General features: G+C 41.6%; 1 protein-coding gene across 1 annotated transcript in view; it reads right to left on the bottom strand.

Annotated features, from left to right (window-relative positions):
• The window catches only part of PAPSS2 (3'-phosphoadenosine 5'-phosphosulfate synthase 2), a gene marked incomplete at its 5' end in the record, with an annotated part of 79,029 nt that overhangs the window by 21,361 nt on the left and 35,647 nt on the right, over positions 1 to 22,021 (bottom strand). Inside the window, 5 exons of the mRNA XM_079704487.1 lie at positions 333 to 446; positions 578 to 696; positions 1,248 to 1,386; positions 2,610 to 2,845; positions 6,082 to 6,199. Coding sequence (XP_079560613.1) covers positions 333 to 446; positions 578 to 696; positions 1,248 to 1,386; positions 2,610 to 2,845; positions 6,082 to 6,199 — 726 coding nt within the window. The remainder of the gene's footprint in view (positions 1 to 332; positions 447 to 577; positions 697 to 1,247; positions 1,387 to 2,609; positions 2,846 to 6,081; positions 6,200 to 22,021) is intronic.

Genomic DNA, 22,021 nt, shown 5'->3' with positions numbered 1-22,021 from the left:
AACTGCCAACAAATAATTACTGCCTAATGCTTGAGTGCTGGCATAACTGAAGGTGTAATGACAACCATATAAAACTGTCCTCTGCAAATATAGAAGTTACGTTTCCAGTCTGCCTCTGTACATGGCATTGATCAGCTGCCTTGTGGCAACACTTGATGAGAGATTTTCTTGAAGAAGAGGTAAAAAACAAATTGGCAAAATGAAGTGTTTTTCTTCATAGGCATTGCATTTTCCTTATGCCTACCTGCCTTATTAATTAAGAGTACTTGTAAATGGATTATAATGACTGACATTAAGCCTAAGTCTCCATTAGCCAGTGGGCACCATCTTACCTTGGTAATTGATAACGAAGGGAGCACTTCGGCCTCAGCTCGGACTTGGTCGAGTTTGTTTTCTGGCACAAAGAGTTCATGGATGCCTTTGATTATAGTGTGGGGTACAATGTTCTGAAATGAAGCAGACTTGGTAACAGTTTGGAATGAAAACTATAAAACGAACACTACAGTAAACAGATGATCTTTTATGACTGTATAAAACTATTAAAAAAAAAAAAAAAAAAGACGTTCAGTCCACCCACCTGCTCCTGTAGAAGTTCCACCACCTGCTGCACACAGTCGCTCACCGAGGACAAGTTGGTTTTAAGCACAAGCTCAGGAGTTTCCGGTTTCTCATAATCGGAATCAATACCCGTAAACCCTGCAAGGCAGAAGGCTGAAAATCACATCTGCACCAACAGAACAATCTTTTTACTCAATAAGACATAACACATGTTGCAATAATGTTTTCAACCGCTGTATTCAGATTAAAACAGAAAAGGTCAAACAGCTATCCTTGCCCTCTAGCCATAGATAAGAACATATACAGCTGTGGTTTCAATACAGAAAGCCCCGATTATCAACAAAATCTGTCTGAGTCCAAGCCCTCTGCGGCTGATTAGAATGGAAAAGGAAAACAAGTAGGAGGAAAACTGAAAGATTCCTCCTACACACATGCACATACACATGTCCATTTTAGTTCTCTAAACTTGATTGCTTGTGGCTGGGGTGATAGTTCTTGAAAAATACAAGCCCACGTTTTAACTAGCCCATGGACATATTGAAGATATTATGGTTTGATAAAAAGTTGTGTGCACTATATGCAATTTTGGAAAACGGTTTTTGAAACTTCAGACAGATTTCTGGGCACAGACTAATAAGAAATGGTGGCATAAGTAAGTGGCAAAGATACCGCTGAACTGGCTCTCCTACCTTTGATCTCCCCAGCTCGGGCCCGTTTGTAGAGACCTTTTACATCTCTGCTTTCACAAATGTTTAGAGGCGCATCTACAAATATCTCAAAGAATGGCAGTCCTGCAGATTCATGGATTTTGCGGGCATTCTCACGATCCTGGAAAATAATTACCTTTAAGAATGTAAGAAGAGGGACTTCCCTGGTGGCGCAGTGGTTAAGAATCCGCCTGCCAATGCAGGGGACACAGGCTCGAGCCCTGGTCCAGGAAGACTCCACATGCCGCAGAGCAACTAAGCCCGTGTGCCACAACTACTGAGCCTGCACCCTAGAGTCCACGAGCCACAACTACTGAGCACACGTGCCACAACTACTGAAGCCCACGTGCCTAGAGCCCGTGCTCCCAACAAAAGAAGCCACCGCAATGAGAGCCCGTGCACCACAACAAAGAGTAGCCCCCGCTCACCGCAACTAGAGAAAACCCATGTGCAGTAACGAAGACTCAAGGCAGCCAAAAAAAAAAAAAAAAAAAAAAAAAACTTGGCCAAAAAAAATAATGTAAGAAGAGGTTTCATAGTGAAATTCTTCATCACAAAATACTGTGTGCTCCGGTGTTCCATGACCTTAAGATAACACTGGGGTTTGAGCTCTTCAGAGGTGTCAGGAAACTAGCCCTTTAGAAAAACCCCAGAAATTTCACTCTAGTAAACAACGCTCCCAAGTACTTTCCAAAAAAAAAAAAAGTAAACAAACAAACAAAAAAAAAGGGAAAGAATCCCAACTAAAAGACAGGGCTGGCAATATGACAGCACTTCATTCAAAGGATGTGTTCAAAGTACATAGTGTCTTATATGTAATTCACAGAAATTTCCTGTTTTAAAACAAGAGGAGTAACACTCCACCTCGTTGATCTCAACGTTAAACCCACATAACCTGATGCATTGGCAATGAACTGCTGTTTTCTTTAGTAAGCTAAGCCTTCTGACTTTTTGGAGAAATACTGGCTTGACCAAAAAGTTCGTTCGGGCTTTTTGATTAAACCCCGAAGGAACTTTTCGGCCAACCCAATAAAATTGCCGAGCTTTGGCATTTTTCTTGTTTAACATTCTCTTCCTTTCAACTCTGGCCAAGTGTACCTTACCATTGTGAAAGTGGAAGGGTTTATGTCACCTAGTGCCCTGGCATCTGGAAATGAAGGGACTTTCTTTATATAACCAATATTAAAGAGAGGAAATGAGGGAGCAAGTCGGGGAGGGAGAGCCAGTGGGGGAGACTGAAAGTATGACATTCCTCTGTCTTCCCCTCCGCTGGGTCCTCATCCTGGCAGCTTGAGAGCACTGGCGCTATGTGTGGCAATTGTGTGCATTGCCAAAGCATTTTACCTTTGCAAAAGGAGAAATGAAGCTGGTAATGCAGACCAGACCAGCGTCGGCAAACAGCCTGGCCACCTCAGCAATCCGGCGGATGTTTTCTTCTCTGTCCCAAGGAGAGAATCCAAGGTTTTTGTTGAGGCCATGACGGACGTTGTCCCCATCGAGGGAGTAGCAAGGGATGGCGTGGGAGACGAGATTCTCCTCCAGAGCAAAACTGATCGTTGTTTTTCCAGCACCAGAGAGACCTGTTCAGAATGGGCAAGACAGGACAGGCACTGTCTCTGACTGTTTAAGATAATAAATTGTGCTCTGATCCGAATTGTGAACTGATCCTAATTTTTACCTAATTCAAGCATAATTAAACCCTCATTACAATCACTGGATTGACCTCAAAAAAAAACCCATTCAAATCTAGAAAAAGCAAAGTTTACTACAAGTCAAGTACTGGCATTTCTTTCAAATCTTGAAAAAACTATTTGTCCCTTGTTAGGATTATAGCCTTTCAAAGCAAAAGGGGTTTGTCAATAGGGAGACCTTGGCAGGCTACATATGGTCCTTGGTGTGTTCTGCTTTTGAGATGCGCTGGGACCCTTTACCGGAGTGCTTGCACCTGGGGCAACAGAATACAAAGAAACTATAAGGGACTAAAAATACCTGCAGGCGGCCACAGTTGGGGCAAATTATAAACAATAAGATACAAAAAGGCCAGAAACCAGCTGCCATTTCTGAGGTGCAGGGAGCAAAAGCAGGGTAGTGCGCATGATTCCTGCACACGGCACCACCAAGAGGGTCAGCCGACCACCCAAGCCACCGCTCCAGCCTGACGACCCATCTGCCCCTACTCGCATCCCATTTAAGGAACCGGTTCGCCCCACCTCAGGAGTGATCAAGGGCAATTGTTTCTTGTTTTCACTCCCTCATGCTGCAGGCAGGGACCTCAATAAAGCCTTGCCTGAATTCCTTGACTGGCCTCTTATCAATTTCCATTGATTAATGAGTCCAAGGACCTGAGTTGGTAACACTTTGCCTGCAGAGTATTTTATAGATTAGAAAGTTGTGCATACAAATTCAGATTATGGCTTCTCTTGAAAAAAAATCAGAGGCTCTGGCAGTGGTGTCCTCATATCCCCTTATGAGAGCAATCAGCTGGAGTGGAGGGACAGCCAGCCCTTGGAGACTGGGAGGCCCGCCTCCCTCCCTTGTAGATGCTGCTAAGCACCCATCTGACAAGAGAACCAACATACTGTCCTTTTGTTTGCAAGATTTTCCAAAATGATTCTCAAAACACGAAGACAGAGAACCACCCTGAGCTACGCTGTAGATGTAGTCAGAGTTGCCATATACTCTTAGGTGTTTGGAGTCTTTGCATGAGAGTGGAGTTACAAGGTGCCTTTTACCATGGTTTCAAAGCACAGTGATTGGGAACACACACTATAATTGCTACATGAGGGAGAATGTAAGGAGAAAGGAAACGAAATGCTACCCGCCAAAATTACTTAAGAGCTCAAAATCTGAACCACCCTGGAAAAGGAGCCCTCTAAAAATTCAGTTGTTCTAAAGATCTCTGAACCTGAAGAAAAATGCAGTGATACCAAGCCACTGTCAGACAGCACCCGGAAGAGGAAAAGTCAGGACGGGGGCGGAAAAGAAACTCAAGAAATTGTTAATACAGAGAAGACAGCAGGGGGGAAGAGGAAAAAGAAAAAGTAAGAGTAAAGAAGGGATGCAGGACAGAGAGACTTGGAAAGAAAGGTGATATATGAAAGGTAAACAAGTATTTTCCATATTTTTAGTTATGTTTTAAAGTCATGCCCTTGGCTTTGACAGAGGATCATTAGAAGAAATGGCTATGTGAAGAATGTATTGGCAATCTTTGTAAATCAAGGCATTGACTATACATCTTTATGTAATTCAGTTTCATTTGGATAGAAATTAATGTGATAAATTCCTCTTAAAAGTTATGTCCAGTTGTGGGGTAGGAGAAATGGGACTCCTGAATCTCTGGTACGTTCTCTTGCATCAGAAAATGAGACAAACAATAGAAATTTCTAACACAGTTAGCTGTATTAAAATAGATGATTGGAATATTTATTTTAATACATTGAAGTAAAAGCAATTACCTTTACTGAGAGTTTTACTAGGGACCAGGACTTGTGCTAAGTGCATATATGCTTTATTTCATTTTGTTCTACCTGTTCTTTTTGTCTTTCCAAGGGTGTTTTACATTAAGAATAATGGACTCTGTGGGTATGTCCTGATTCAAAATTTGGACAAACACATGAAGGCAAAACATCTCATGAAGGCAAACACATAGCAAGAGGGAAACGTCTGGAGCACGCTGTTTTATACACTGCTGCACGTCACGTCTCTCAGAGAGAGCGGGGGAAACATATCAGGAATTGCGGCAGGTGAATCTGCCTTCTAGAACACAGCAGCCTCCTTGCCCTCTGTCCAGCCTCACCCTGGAAGCAGGGAAAGTTGTTCTTCCAGGGATGAATGAAACCCGGAAACCAAGGGCAAGTGCCACAGGCACTAGGAAATAACTTGAAAGAGAAGAATGAGGCTGCTTTAGACAGGAATAGGAAAGACTCAGAATAGCAAGATAAGACACAAGGCAGGTCCTCACTTGTTGTGTTTTATAGAACTATCTTCAGGTTAGAATAAATCAGCATTTGTGAGCAAACAGTAACACATAAGTTGATTTCATAACCTGGATAAACATATCTTTGCATCTGAGTTCATCTCCATATGAAATATTATGTCTCCGAAATGAACCTGTTTTTTTCTTTTGAGTCCAGCCTATGTCGGACCTGCATTCCCAGGAATCAACATCCTCTACCTTGTACTCAGAGTATAAGGTAACAGCCGAGGACTAATTCCAGTTCTGTCACTAACCCTTAGCTTTGACATTCTGCGGCTATAAAAACACAAGAAAAGGGAGATTCATTTCGTCACCTCGGTGGGAATGAGTTCTTTTTTTATACACAAGGGACAATACTCAGATACACAGAAAACATTAGTTTTGCTTCTTGCACAGATTTTAATTTTTTAAAATGAGTAAAATAGCCCCCTAGAATATTAAAACATCAGAAAAGAATAAAGAATATCTCTAATGGACAGCCAAATGCTTGATGTCAAATTAGGAGAGCCCCGTTCATAACTGCCAGTAAATGTGTTTAGGCATGAAATTAAGAATTACAGAATTCCTTAGAGATGAATGGGAATGTCGTAATCAACTTGTCCCATCCTTTCCTGCCAAAGAGGTGAAAACAGAGAACTAGAGACATTCCATGACTTGATGGAACTCCTATTTCTCACTGATGGGTAGAGTTAGGACTAACACCCAAGCTTTCTATTACAGCTCTCAGCCTCCTTCTAATGTTGAAATACACATGTAATATGTAGTGACACTATCTTCCTAAAAATTGTGTGTCACCATCAGTTTTCCATTAAAAAATATATAGATCTCAGCACAACATACCTGTCAGCCACACGGTACATCCTCGGAATCCACCCCTTGTTCCAACCACCTGCCCTCTCTTATTCCTGCTCACATGATGTGCCTGATACACAACATTGGTGGATTTCTGCTGGGTCTCCTACAAAACAAGAGCAAGCACAATATTCAATTAATAAAATAATAAATCTCATATGTATACATATAATAAAATAATAAAATAACAGATTACATAAAGAGTCTTCCCTAACAGAAACTCCTTTTTTTATAATTGGCATACAGAGTAACATTAATTAACTCTACTAATTTAGAAACAGACACTGCCTTTAGCATACCCATCACTGCCCTTTGAAAGTATAATTTGAATGAGGCAATTATTGATGCAATGTAAAAGTTCTGGTTCCATGACATATTAAAATGTGTACCTTTAGGTAATGGTTAGGGGAATGTCTTTGTTTCAGTAAATGCATGTTCTTCCCAAGTCCCACGGGCATGAACTGAAAACAGCCCATATACTCCAGCCGCTGAGGAAATAATAGGGTGAGGCTGGTTGAGCTCCTCTCTAGAGAGCTGGAAGAGGCCCAGATCACAGAACGAAGAGTTAGAGGCCATTATACCCCTCCTGTTCCCACCCAGACATAGACGTCAGCAACTTGAGAGTTTATCCCCGAAATAGGACTCCTTTTTCACAAGTACTAAAATCTGCTTCCATTTTCCCAAGGGTCAGTGTATGAATTTTTTAATCTTTCAATAAGGCCTGAAGAAATGGAAATGTACCAGTTATTAGTCTTGGAGGTTAACTTAAATCTCGAATATCTTTATTTTGGCTGTAATAAAATCAGCCCCATGAGGGCACAGATTATCTGAGCCTGACCCTAAACTCTGACTGGAAGGTACATGTCTGATGAATAAAAAAAGGTAAAATGAGTCAATAAGTACAGTTTGTGGTGGACATTTAAAAAAATAATATGTGAAGATGTGATCCAAAGGGAAAGGGGGTAGGTCAGGGGAACCCATAATGATGGTTAAATAAAAATAAAAAGGTTGAGAACTGCCCATGTGTGTCTTTGGTATGGTAATTAAATTTCTAATGACAGATGTAATCCAAGTTGCTGAACTGTAAAAATCTATGAAGCCTTTTAAACACTGTACATGTATACCCACCAGAGCTAAAAAAAAAAAAGCTCCAATATTCTTTGAGCAAGACCCAGAGAATCTTAGAAAACTCTGGGTCACATGAGGGCAACTTTTACATTCTGGAGTAAATTAAATCACCTCTTTATGCCTTTCCTTTGGGAAAAAAAAAATCAAGGGGAATACAAATAGGACTGTTTGGAGGCTTATATAGATAATGGATGGGAACATGCTCTGTAAATGGCCAAGTTCCCTACAAACGTGGAGGCTGACAATGATTATTCAGTGTATAGCTGCAGCGGGAGAGCCATCTGGATTAGGACCAGGAAATCCACTTCAAGACCAAGGAGGAAGGAGCCCCCTGCTGGCCCTTGGGGGCTCAGAAAGGCAGTGCACACCCATGGGGTGGGCCTGCTAGTGAGGCACAGAGCCCAGCTAAGGGGCCAGCTGGCAGGGAACAGCATTATCAGTGCCAGCGGGAGTCAAGAGGTAGGTGTTGAAAGCTGGGATCGGCTGGGTTAAGTTATCTAAAACTCTCAAAGGCTAGACGCTCTGATCATCCATCAAACAAACCTGGTCAGAACCCGAGACTCGGAAGGGGTCGGGACACAGTAGACAGCAGGGGTGGCTTGCACGAGAGGATTCATAAAGGGGGGCATATGAGGCTAGTCCATGAGATATTCTAGCCGTGTTTTCCCCGGATGAATAAATCCCCTGAAGGTATCCTGAGTCTTCTGTGCCAAGTACACTTTATGGCTCAAGGATAACATTAAAATTTTCTTTCTCTCCATTTCCTTGTTAATCACTGCCATTAAATTCGAGAACACTGTGTGTGGATATCAGGCCCACAAGTCAGTTCATCCGTTCATTCATTGATTCTTTCAGTAAATGTTTATGTAAATGAGCTCTTACTAAGTGCCAGGGGCCATACTAGACCCTGGGAATATAGTACTAAACAAAGCAGAATTCCTGGCAACAATTTAGGGGGAAATACAGAGAAAAAGATCAAGTAACTGGGCCCCTCAGAGGAGAGGGTGGGTCTCAGACATATATCTCTCTACTGTTTGAAGTGTATGGCTGTTAGCATAACTGAAGCCATCTTGGGCCGTTACAGTCTCTCCTGTTCTTCTGCTGACCCTGCCAGGGACTGTAATGTAAAGTGAATCACTTCTCTGTCATCGAGGGCTTTGTAGTTAATACATATAGTTTAATAATCATTAGAACCAGGTGACCTCTCCTCTATGCCCTGTTAGTCCCCAAACAATGACGAAAACCTTCACTGACGTATTCCTGATGCCCACGAAACTCGTTACCCGTTCGTAAGTCTTGACATAGAAAGGCACGTCCTGCTTCCAAGTACCTACCCCCATACTCTAGGTTAATATAAAATTGTCCCAATGGCCCCTCATGGAGTGGCATGGAGTACAGCTGTGAATGCTTCTGGATTGTTGTGGACACAATCCTGATCCCATCCTGTAAGTAAGTTACCCCATAATAAACTGATCCATTGATTATATGGAGTTGCCTGCCTCATTTTTTTCAGTCTCAAGATCCCTTCTTAGTTCAGTGGGCACTATGTGTCCCCTCCATCCTCTGACATGAAGATACATAAAGAATACCTGCAACTCAATAATAAAGAGACAACCCACTTTTTAAAAATGGGCAAAAGATTTGAACAGTCACTTCACAAAGGAAGATGCACAAATGGCCCATAAGCACATGAAGAAGGGCTCAATGTCACTAGTCATGAGAGAAATGCAAATTAAAATCAAAATGAGACACTACCGGTAACATCTAAAGTCAGCAAGGATGGGCTCTCATATGTTTTTGTTTGTTTTTTAATTTTAATTTAATTTTATTTTTATTTATTTACTTATTTTTGGTTGCATTGGGTCCTCGTTGTGGTGCGCGGGCTTCTCACTGCAGTGGCTTCTCTTGTTGCAAAGCACAGGCTCTAGATGCGCGGGCTTCAGTAGTTGCAGCACGCCAGCTCAGTAGCTGTGGCTCACGGCTCTAGAGCGCAGGCTCAGTAGTTGTGGCACACTGGCTTAGTTGCTCCGCGGCACATGGGATTTTCCCGGACCAGGGCTCGAACCCATGTCCCTGCATTGGCAGGTGGATTCTTAACCACTGTGCCACCAGGGAAGCCCATGTGCTCTCATATGTTGATAGTGGAGGTGTAAAGTGGTCCAACTATCTCAGAAAAAAAAACTGGCAGTTTCTTATAAAGCTAAACGTTTACCTCCCTTAGGACTCAGCAATTGCATTCATAGACATTAACTCAAGAGAAATGAAAACTTATACCCACAAAAGGACTTGTACAAGAATATGATTAGCAACTTTTTTGGACAAAAACTGTAAATAACCAAGGGTCCATCAAATAGGAAAATAGATAACAACAACAACAACAAAACAAAACGCCCAGATTATAGAATACTCTTCTAATGGAATACTAATCAGCAATAAAAAGGAATGAGCTACTGATACATGCAACGTGGATGATAATAAATGAAAACATTTTGCCGAGTCAAAGAAGTCTTACCCAAAAAAACTACATGTAATTCCATTTATATGACGTCCCCCATCAGGGAAAACTAATTTGCAAAGTCAGAACAGCAGTTGCCTCTGGGTGATGGCAATGCTGTACGTCCTGATAAGGGTTTGAGGTACATAGGTGTTTGCATTTGCCGGAACTCACGGAACGTACACTTAAGATGGGTATTTCATTACATGTAAATTTTACCACATGCAAAAAAAGAACCATTAAAAAAAAACTAAGCAAATACGAAAATACCTAATAAGATTCAGATGGTGGGGGACTTCCCTGGTGGTGCAGTGGTTAAGAATCTACCTGCCATGCAGGGGACATGGATTCGATCCCTGGTCCGGTAAGATCCCACATGCCACGGAGCAACTAAGCCCGTGCGCCACAACTACTAAGCCTGCGCTCTAGAGCCTGTGAGTCACAACTACTGAGCTCGTGTGCCACAACTACTGAAGCCCGCGAGCCTAGAGCCTGTGCTCCGCAACAAGAGAAGCCACTGAAATGAGAAGCCCCCCCCCACACAGCAACTAGGGAAAGCCCGTGAGCAGCAACAAAGACCCAACGCAGCCAAAAAAAAGAAAAAGAAAAAAATTCAGATGGTGGAATGATATTGTTCAGCACAGCTACATTTGTGGAAAAGGGCTCTGATCCCAACATAGCACGTTTGACTTAAGGGGCTGCTGCCCACCTGTGCACGTGAATGCCCACCAGTGCTTAATTTGTCCACAGAGATGGGTTTTTTTCCCTCTCTTTTGGCTGTTCCTTCTCCCTGGAGGCTGAGATCCAGAATAAACTCCATGCTTTGCTAGTCATCTGTGGAAACTTTGTTATGATCTTGTTAATTGCCTCCCCAATAAGCACTTGGTTTTCCAAAAACATCAGAGTCCACCGGAAGGAACTACTCTCTTACAGTATGTAATAGTTAGTCTCTGAACTTTTGGTTTTTATTAACTGCATCTTAATCATGGGTGTTTGTCCAGATTTTCTATCACTCCAACAATGTTTTAAACAAACAAATAAAATCTTTTCAGATGGCCAGGTACTGGGGCTTTTTTTTTTTGTTTCGGGAAGCTATTTTTCTTCTTATTTATCTCAAATTTACCCTTGATTTTCTCCAAAAGGCAAACAAATAAAATAGAAGCAGATGTTTTGAAGGATATTTGAACTGCAAAGGGGTGAGGCAGCCGAAAACTTTTCTTTTCCTTGTTGAAACCCTTCCTTCCTTCTTAAGAGCATATGGTGTTCTAAGCTTCGGAAAGAAAGTGGCTGTCAGAAAAAGGATTCTCTCTATGGAAATCAAAGCACATGTTAAAGAACAAATGCCTCCCTGCGAGTAGAAAAGGAGCACACAGACGTCCTCGGCACCTCATCCAACACTGACACTTAACTGGAAGTGGCCCAGAAACCACAAAGTTGGTGGCATACTTCCATTCTGGGTCCCTAAGGGAAAAAAATGCAAAAATCCCTACCTTCTTCCAGGTCACTGACCCAGAAAAACTCCCAGGAGTCACATGAGGATGGGTTTTGGCATCAAGCAAATAGGGGTTTGAAACCCTCTTCGTAAGCTACTTGCTCAGTGACCCTGGGCAAGTGATAAACATCATCAAACCTCCATTTCCTGTTCTGTAAAATGGGGCTAAGAATAGTTTCCTCATAGGGCTGCTGAATGGATTAAATAATTTTCTATATAAAGTATCAAAGAAAATACATGACAAGGTAAGATGTTGAGGCTGATGAGGCCCAGGAGGCATTATCTACTCTGGAGACATCCTGGTAGTTTGAGGCCTAAGTCACCCAGATTTAGAAGTGTTCTAAGGCTTAGGTCCACTCTAAGGCAAGTCTGGGGAGGTGGGGGGCTCATGATCAAGTCAGACAATGGACAGGAAAGCAATTTTGTAGGGGTGAAGCATCACACACGCACATGCACACGCACGCACGCACAGGAGCAGAGGAGGATGTTGTTGCCGGTCTGATGATCATTTTCTTTGACTCAAAGCCCAGACAGTAACATGCCTCTCCAAGGTGCACCAGTTTGAAGCCTCCTGGTTCTACCCACCCCACACTTACTGCTCTCCTGCTGGCTGTCTCAGTCATGAATGCTTAGTCACCGGCATGAGGATGGCCTTTGCCCCAGGTTAGCCTCATGAGCTGTTAAAGATGGGACTTCATCACCCAACCCAGGGTTCAGTGAGTATCTCTGCCAGATCCACTCCTCACTCCCATCGGAGATGCCTAAAGGGGAGTATGAAGGAGCTTCTGGAACTCAGGGTGGGATAGGCTAGGTCACGGCAGGCCTTGGTTTTGCGTGACTAGAAGAAAAGATGCTACATGGGGAAAAGACTTCAGATGATTTCATGGCAGGGCGGGGCGCCCTTGGAGCCAAATCAGAGCCTGTGCTACAGTGAGTAGGTTTATGAAAGAGAGGGCGCTGGAGGAATGAGGAAGCTGGAAAGCACAAATTAGTTTACGAGTTTCTCAGTGCTCAAAGGTTTTTGATGTGTGCCTAATGTCTTCAATCAAAAACAAGTAAGTGGGGCTTTCCTGGTGGTGCAGTGGTTGAGAGTCCGCCTGCCGATGCAGGGGACACGGGTTCGTGCCCCGGTCGGGGAAGATCCCACATGCCGCGGAGCGGCTGGGCCCGTGAGCCATGGCCGCTGAGCCTGCACGTCCGGAGGCTCCGCAACAGGAGAGGCCACAGCAGTGAGAGGCCAGCGTACCGCAAAAAAAAAAAAAAAAACAAGTAAGTGGGACTTCGCTGGTGGCGCAGCGGTTAAGAATCCGCCTGCCAATGCAGGGGACACGGGTTCGAGCCCTGATCCGAGAAGATCCCACATGCCGCGGAGCAACTAAGCCTGTGCACCACAACTACTAAGCCTGCGCTCTAGAGCCTGCGAGCCACAACTACTGAAGCCCGCGTGCTCCACAACAAGAGAAGCCACCGTAATGAGAAGCCCATGCTCCATAACGAAGAGTATGCGAGCTACAACTAGAGAAAGCCCGCGGGCAACAAAAAAGACCCAACGCAGCCAAAAATAAATTAATTAATTAAAAAAAAAAAAGTAAGTGGATTTGAATTCCCTCTACACCCTCCTGCCTCCCCCGCAGTGCAAACAAATCCACTTTCTTTCTCTAATGACAACTCTGCTGTTGCCTTTGAACTTGGCCTCACTGCTGTTGGGCTATGGTTTCATTGCTGTCTTGCTAATTAAAGTGTCCTAAACCTCCCCGACCTCGGTGTGCAGTTTGAAGATTCATTTAAAGGTTTGCTTGCAGAAAGCAGCAACCTCAGTAATCACCCTCTCAGGCTCATGGTAGGAGCTCCACTCTCACAGGCGTTATGTCACTTATTGTTCAAAGCCCGGGAGCTGAGGAAACTGTGCGTTGTGACCCATTTGCAGATCCTCAAACTACTGGCTGAAGTCCCACACCTGCACGATGCAGAACACACTGCCAGCCTTCCTGGCTCCAAGTGCAGGTCTTACTCCTGCCCAGACAGAACTCCAAGTTTCCAGTCCCAGCTGTGGGACCTCTGTGTCACAGCTTCCTCATTGAGGACTAAATGATATCGTGCATATTATGGCTTTTGATACTACATAAAAATGTAAAAATCAAAAGATCATTCTTACTTCATTTTCATTACTTAACCTGAGTAGCTTCAAATGTTTTACCATTACAAATATCTATTTATATTTCTTTCCTTTCAGAGTATTTCCTTGGGGTCTAGAGCCCAAAGTGAAACAACTGAGTATGAAAAGTTATAAACTTTCGTTAAGTCTTATTATGTACTGCCAGTTCATTTTCCAGAAAGACAGAGCCAAGTTACCAGGCTACCACAATATACCTGTTTCTAAATATTCCAACTAACTTGTTATGTTTGCAGTTTTAATGTTTTTTTCCCCCTGGATTACTTCGTACCTATTTAGTTACTAGTAAGAATATGTATTTTTCCATGTTGTAAGTTACCTATGATATTTGTGTGTTTGTCTCTTTTGGTATTAAGTAAGGACAATCTAGGCAATGACCTCATCCACTTTTTAAAAATGTATTGTGGGCAGATTCCCTGGCGGTCCAGTGGTTAGGACTCTGAGCTTCCACTGCAGGGGGCACAGGTTCCATCCCTGGTTGGGGAACTAAGATCCTGCACACTGTGCGGTGCAGCCAAAAGCATATTGGTACTTCTTTCTGTATTTTGTATAGTAAAAATTTTATTAACTATAATATACACTTTTTGTTCACTTTCCTTTTGATATACACTTTATTATATAGCACATATATTATATGTAATATGTTATATCATATTAAAGGGTATTTTAAGAATATATAAAAATGTTCCTGTTGTCTTTGATGTCTTCCATTTGATCATTCATCATAGCTGAGCCAAATATGTTCTTTAGACCTCTATTTTGATATGATTAAACTATTCTATCTATTTGGATACATCTGACATTTTAATAATGTGTCATGTGCTTACATGGGTCAATTTTATTTCTTTTCCATCATTATTATCCAGTGATCTCAAAATATGTTATAATTCATTTCCCTATTACTTTGAAAATCTTTTAGTAGTTTGAATCTATTTCTAGAATTCTTATATATTTATAATTCTTATGTATTTATAATTTATGTATTCTTACATATTTCTACAGAATTTTTCTACTTTTAGTGTGGACACCTATGGTACTGATAGTTGTTGCTCTGTAATATGTTTTAAAATTCTGAAGATAAAAAGCTCTTTCTTGGGAATTCCCTGGAGGTCCAGTGGTTAGAACTGAGTGCTTTCACTGCCGGGGCCTGGGTTCGATCTCTGGTCAGGGAACTAAGATCCCGCCAAGCTATGTGGCCAAAAAAAAAAAAAAAAAGCTCTTTCTTTAAAAATGTTTTTTTCAATTTTAGTTTATTTTAAAACACATTTTTCCATGGAAATAAAATTAGTCAAGTCTTGTTGAGAACATGCAATGCCTCACTATGATTTCCCCTGCTAGTCTCACTAATTCTCAAAGAACCTCAAGATCGTAATACAGAAAAAGGAATCATTACCTAAAGATGTTCATAATAATATTATTTAAAATAGAAGCCATCAAAATTTCCATCAATTAAATAGCTTATGGCATATCCATATGCCGAATATGCACATCTGTATTTACTGACCTAAAACTATGTCATGCTATATGCTCAAATGCGAAAACAGGTTACAGAGGAAATAACATTAATCCCATTCTAAATTATATATATCTATATGCCAGACCCAGTGAACCTAGGAGCCCGGGCGCCAACACCAACCCCTTGTTGTCCTCTCAATGCCCCCTCGACGCTGCGGGGACAAAGAGAGGCCTGAGCCACGAGGGGTACAATTGTTAGGAGTTGCCAATCAGGCAGGGAGTGCACTGGGCAGACAAGGCAGGATCCCTGCTCTGGCCTGACATCATATTTGACGTAACAACCACGTTATGTCACCTCCCATTCACCGTGAGAAAAACACCACGCCAACTCCAAGAAAGGGGCATTCTACCAAATACCTTATCAGTACTCCTCCAAAGCGTGAAGGTCATCAAAAACAAGGACAGTCTGAGAAGCTGTCACTGTCAAGAGGAGCTTAAGGAGACATGACAGCTAAATGCAATGTGGGATGGGATCCTGGAATAGAAAAAAATATTTGATAAAAATTAAGGAAATCTGAAAAAAGTATGGACTTCAGTTAATGATAATGTGTCTTCAGTTCCTTAATTGTAACAAATGTGCCACACTAAAGTTAGTAACAGTGTAACCTAAGTGCAGGATATATGGGAATTCTGTATCATCTTCTCAATTTTTTCCATAAATCTAAAACTGTTCTAAAAAATAAAGTCTATTTTTTAAAAGAGTGCATTTTTACAAGATTTGGCAATAAACAAAATACTTTATAATCACCTTGGCTTCTGCACTGCTGGATTCTTTATCTTCCTGATCATATTTCTTAAAATCACTGACTCTATTATTTTACTTATAATTTAAGGATTAAAATTACTTGGAGTTATTTGAGAAATCCTTTTATAAGCAAGCACACCATGGAGTAAAGAGGAAGTAAAGAGAAAGATAAATAGATAAGACATTGATAAGAGTTAAACACATAGATAAGTTGTGACATACCCACATTGTTTATGGCGACATTCTAAAATATTACAAGAAAGAAAGATTTTGGTTTTAGAGGAAACTGATGAAACCTAGCAGTGCCCTCTTCTGAGCCCCTTTTGTCCCTCCAAAATGGAGGTGAATTAATTCTCTTTCAGCCTCTCTCAGCCCTCCTTATGTCCCCAAACCTCCTGTTATGACACATGCAGCCCTTAATCTTCCATATGGAGGGATGTGAGTAAATAACATAAAAAAGGAGGAGGAAAAAGGAGATCTGAAACTCCTTAGGGGAGAAAAAAAAAACCCTCAAAATGGCTGTTTTTTGCTTCAGAAGCAGGAAAGTGGAAGAGAAGCGATTAGATGAAGTTTATTGCAGGGTAAAAGAGTTAATATTTTTGGACCAAAGAATCCGGAAATTGCAACTGTCCTAGAGTGGACCAAGGATGGAGAAATATGTGGCTGGAAGTTGGGGGTGTATGTGTGTGGAGTTCCTTCTCAGGACCCCCAAGAGAGGGGTTCACACACCCACAGATGCTCACAAATCTTCACACCTGGACCCCAAAGCCTCCTTCAGCGATTTGGGTGGGGACAGCTCACACCTGCACTGAGAAGCAGGTGGAAAGATGGTGAGTGAGGACAGGGGAAGTTTAGGTTCCATGGTTATACTGGGGGTAGCAATATTCCTGGCATACTAGACTGACAGCTTTAAAAAAACATTTCCTGATGGAGAAAGGTTCTTGATGAAACTTTTCCAAGGCCTGCATAACTTATTTCAAAGTTAATCTCTGGAACATGACTTGTTCTTAAAATGACTCTGAGGGCTTATAGGAGCCACTGCTCTCATTCCTCTCTAATTATGTATCATCCATCTACAGGTCCTGTTTTTCTTCATAGTATCTCTCATATAAGGATCTTTCTTCCAGTTTCCACTGTTCACACCCTGATTTAGACCCTTACCATGACTTCCACTTTAGTGCTCAGGCCTATTTCCACATTACGTGGTGAGCAGGCCTCCAGATGGTCTTCAGTCTTAGTCCAGAACCAGTGGCCTCATCTGTGTCACCCTCTCCAACAGAACTTGCTCCAGGTCCTCCTGGCTTGCTTCTCATATATAATCACATTTCACTCCTCAGACCTCCAGATGCTATGAACTCCCTTTCCAGCTCTGACCTTTGCTTGTCTTTTTTTTTTTTTTCGGTACGCGGGCCTCTCACTGCTGTGGCCTCTCCCGTTGCAGAGCACAGGCTCCGGGCGCGCAGGCTCAGCGGCCATGGCTCACGGGTCCAGCTGCTCCGCGGCATGTGGGATCTTCCCGGACCAGGGCACGAACCCGTGTCCCCTGCATCGGCAGGCGGACTCTCAACCACTGCCACCAGGGAAGCCCTGCTTGTCTTCTTGACCATAATTTGGAGTCTCCTCTTGGCTGGAACTGACAATCAGATGAATTTTCTAAAACACCCTTTAATCATGTTACTTTTATATTCAAAACTTTCAATGGCTCCCCATTGAATGAAGTCCTTACACAGAATTAAGTCCTAATTCTTAGATTGGAATTTAACGCCCTTCATCTGCAGGCTCCAGCGACCTTTTCGATAACGTTTTCTACTCTCAGCTGCAGAACTTCTATTCCAAGCAGGAGGTTTTGAACACAGCTCATTCTGGCTTTGCACCTTTTCTCATTCAGCCCATCCTATCTGGAAGAATCTCTTCATACCCTCCACCTAACCACACACTGCCTGTTCTTCAAGCAGCACAGGGTGTTTCCTGGTGGCCTATTGGTTAGGATCCTGGGCTTTCATTGCCATGGCCTGGGTTCAACCCCAGGTCAGGGAACTGAGATCCTGGAAGCCGCATGGTGTGGCCAAAAAAAAAACAAGCAGCACAAACCCTGTGGGTTCAAATCACCTTCCTTGATGCCTCCCTGCTAAACTCCTGTCCCCATTAGATCCTGGATATTTTAGACTTATATCTAAGGTTTTATAGACTTAGAGACTTGTATTTTAGACTTCACTGTCAACCCTACATGGTGGGGGCCATAGCTTAAACAGCTTTGATTTCCCAACAGGGCCCAGCTAAGAGGAAATAATATAGATTTTGAGGCTGGACAGTTTAGAGTCAATTCAACTTCTGGCTCCACTAAAACCTTGAATGAATTAAGCCTAACCTCTCTAAGTCTCCCAAAATTGTGGGATTATAATTCTTGTTAACTGCTGCAAGGATTAAAAAGAGCAAGCAAATGTGACGTAGCTGGACTTCATTAAGTATTCAGTAAATACTTGTTGAATGAATAATAGAAGTTTAATAAATATTTTGCTGGCTGATTGACAGATGTGGATATCCTTAAACAAACTCTGGTCCTCATCAGCACATATGCTTTAGTATCACTACTCAATAAAATGACATATTCTAAACTGTGGTTACAGCCACCTTTATGGCTAAGAAGATTACCCCCTTCTTTTTTTCTTTTAATAGATCTTTACTGGAGTATAATTGCTTCACGATACTGTTAGTTTCTGTTGTACACCAAAGTGAATCAGCCGTATGCATACATATGTCCGCATATCCCCTCCCTCTTGAGCCTCCCTCCCATCCTCCCTATCCCACCCCTCTAGGTCATTGCAAAGCACTGAGCTGATCTCCCTGTGCTATGCTGCTGCTTCCCACTAGCTAACTATTTTACATTCAGTAGTGTATATATGTCGATGCTACTCTCACTTCACTCCAGCTTCCCCCACCCCCTCACCGTGTCCTCAAGTCAATTCTCTATGACTACATCTTTATTCCTGCCCTGCAACTAGGTTCATCAGTACCTTTTTTTTTAGATTCCATATATATGTGTTAGCATACAGTATTTGTTTTTCTCTTTCTGACTTACTCCACTCTGTAATGACAGACTCTAGGTCCATCCACCTCATTACAAATAACTCAATTTCATTCCTTTTTATGGCTGAGTAATATTCCATTGCATATATGTGCCACATCTTCTTTATCCATTCATCTGTCGATGGACATTTAGGTTGGTTCCATGTCCTGGCTATTGTAAATAGTGCTGCAATGAACATTGTGGTACATGTCTCTTTCTGAATTATGGTTTTCTCAGGGTATATGCCCAGTAGTGGGATTGCTGGGTCATATGGCAGTTCTATTTTTAGTTTTTTAAGGAAACTCCATACTGTTTTCCACAGTGGTTGTATCAATTTATATTCCCACCAGCATTGCAGGAGGGTTCCCTTTTCTCCACACCCTTTCCAGCATTTATTGTTTCTAGATTTTTTGATAATGGCCATTCTGACTGGTGTGAGGTGATACCTCATTGTGGTTTTGATTTGCATTTCTCTAATAATTAGTGATGTTGAGCATCTTTTCATGGGCCTCTTGGCCATCTGTATGTTTTCCTTGGTGAAATGTCTGTTTAGGTCTTCCGCCCATTTTTTAATTGGATTGTTTGTTTTTTTGATATTGAGCTCCATGAGCTGTTTGTATATTTTGGAGATTAACCCTTTGTCTCTTGTTTTATTTGCAAATATTTTCTCCCATTCTGAAGGTTGTCTTTTTGTCTTGTTTATGGTTTCCTTTGCTGTGCAAAAGCTTTTAAGTTTAATTAAGTCCCATTTGTTTATTTTTGTTTTTATTTCCATTACTCTAGGAGGTGGGTCAAAAAAGATCTTGCTGTGGTTTATGTCAAAGAGTGTTTTTCCCATGTTTTCCTCTAGGAGTTTTACAGTGGCCGGTCTTAATTTAGGTCTTTAATCCATTTGGAGTTTATTTTTGTGTATGGTGTTAGGTAGTGTTTTAATTTCATTCTTTTACATGTAGCTGTCCAGTTTTCCTAGCACCACTTATTGAAGAGGCTGTCTTTTCTCCATTGTATGTTCTTGCCTCCTTTGTCGTAAATTAGGTGACCATATGTGCATGGGTTTATCTCTGGGCATTCTATCCTGTACCATTGATCTACATTTCTGTTTTTTGTGCCAGTACTGTACTGTCTTCATTACTGTAGCTTTGTAGTATAGTCTGAAGTCGGGTAGCCTGATTCCTCCAACTCCGTTTTTCTTTCTCAAGATTGCTTTGGCTATTCAGTCTTTTGTGTTTCCATATGAATTGTAAGATTTTTTGTTCTAATTCTGTGAAGAATGCCATTGGTAGTTTGATAGGGATTGTATTGAATCTGTAGATTGCTTTGGGTAGTACACTCACAGTATTGATTCTTCCAATCCAAGAACATGGTATATTTCTCCATCTGTTTATGTCATCTTTGATTTCTTTCATCAGTGTTTTATAGTTTTCTGAGTACAAGTCTTTCGCTTCCTTAGGCAGGTTTATTCCTAGGTATTTTATTCTTTTTGTTGCGATGGTAAATGGGATTTTTTCCTTAATTTCTCTTTCTGATTTTTCATCATTAGTGTATAGGAATGCCAGAGATTTCTGTGCATTAATTTTGTATCCTGCAGGTTACCCCTTTCTTAAAGTGAGACCTGCCATGTCCTAAGTCTTCTCACAGCCATCACTACAGAAAACAGCCAAAGCAGTCCAAACCTTATAATAAACAGAACTCCCATTCACAAATGCATTTGTAAAATATTCTTTGAAATTTGCATCAAGGAACTGTGTATAACAATTTGTGATTATAGTTCTGGTGAGTTTCCCATATTCTTTGAGAATCAATTAAGCTGATGGGACCTAACATATTTCAGTTAGTGCTGAAATCTAAGTCATTAACACTTAAATCCAATAGAATACAGAATTGGACACTTATTTAATGCATTGCTTGAATAAGTTAAATGAACCACATCCTCTGTGAGCACATCCTCACATTGATTACTTCACTGGTTTTTCCTTCACAAATATAACATAAACAATCCAGAGACAGGCAACTAAAATGTATATTATTGTGAACTAGAAGAGCCCATCAGCTTGAAATGGCCTGAAATCACCATTATAAAAAGTTTACATCAAAAAGCTGTTACATGGAAACATTGTTTACTCTCTGTTCAAAAAAAGTCAGATTAAAAATTCATCTGCTACATTGCCTATATTCTTTGTTCACAGTGAGGCAGATTCCTAAGGATAAGAAAGGTCATTTAAATCCATCTAGCTCTGGAGTAAACCGACTCATAGAACGCTCATGTGGTCATATCTGCCCAGCTCTAAGACTTCTTTTTATGTGTAATATTTTCATGATTCAATTAAGAGAACTCAGGAAAAGGAAATAAGATCAGAAGGCAGTCTTCCATTTGATCATTAAGCACGGACCCAGAAACAAAGACCTACTTATAGCACAGGGAAGTATACTCACCTATATGGGAAAAGAATCTGAAAAAGAATATATATATAAATCACTTTGCTGTACCCCTGAAACTAACACAACATTGTAAATCCACTATACTTCAATTAAAAAAAAAAAAAAAGAGTGGACCCAGAGAAGGCTTCTGCCTCTGTAAAGAAGCACAAAGCAAAGGGCAATTGTGAAAGAACCAGATTAATGCCTTTCTCAAGACTCACTGTCATTATTAGGAGTAAAGGACTCTAATCCATTGCAATATGACTTCTATGCCCAGCAGTAGGTTCAAACAGATTAAATTACTGCATGTAAAGTGTTTAAAACAGCGTCTAAATCAGTAGTCACTGTAACGACCGGCACTGACAAGATCTTCAGTGTTTATCTGACTTGATCTCTTTCCCCTGCATACTCTACTTAGTGAGTCTGCCTGGCCACAGCTACAGACTCAACCTCCCCAACTACTCTCCCCAGACATCGCTGCTTGTACTGGATTGACCCAAGTACAACCAATGCACAGGCTGAATCAGTGAGATTCTCTTAAGAATTTAAGCTATACAAAACACCCAGTCAGTTACATACTCAGTCCTTAGATTGGAGATTCATGAAGACCTGTACTAGAGTTGCCAAATCAAGGCACTGGGAGCAGAAACTGAGCAGCCACGAATCCGTAAAACAATGTCTCCCTTCCATTTTATCCCATTGACCACTCTTTTCTGGAAAACTCCCTCTTTCCTTAGCATCCAAGATATTATTCTATCCCTTTGCCTTTCTGCCATCTCACGTCTCCTCCACAGGCTCCTTCACACACGCCTCCTCCACATCCCTTAGATATCAGGGTTCTTCTCCAGCGCCCTTCCGCTCTTCCCCTATACATCCCTTAGTGACTCTCACCTGTT

The sequence above is a fragment of the Hyperoodon ampullatus genome, assembly GCF_949752795.1.
Source record: "Hyperoodon ampullatus genome assembly, chromosome: 1".
NCBI classification, from domain to species: Eukaryota; Metazoa; Chordata; class Mammalia; order Artiodactyla; family Ziphiidae; genus Hyperoodon; species Hyperoodon ampullatus.
The sequence above is the reverse complement of the archived record's forward strand: the minus strand, read 5'-3'. Positions and strand labels throughout refer to the sequence as shown.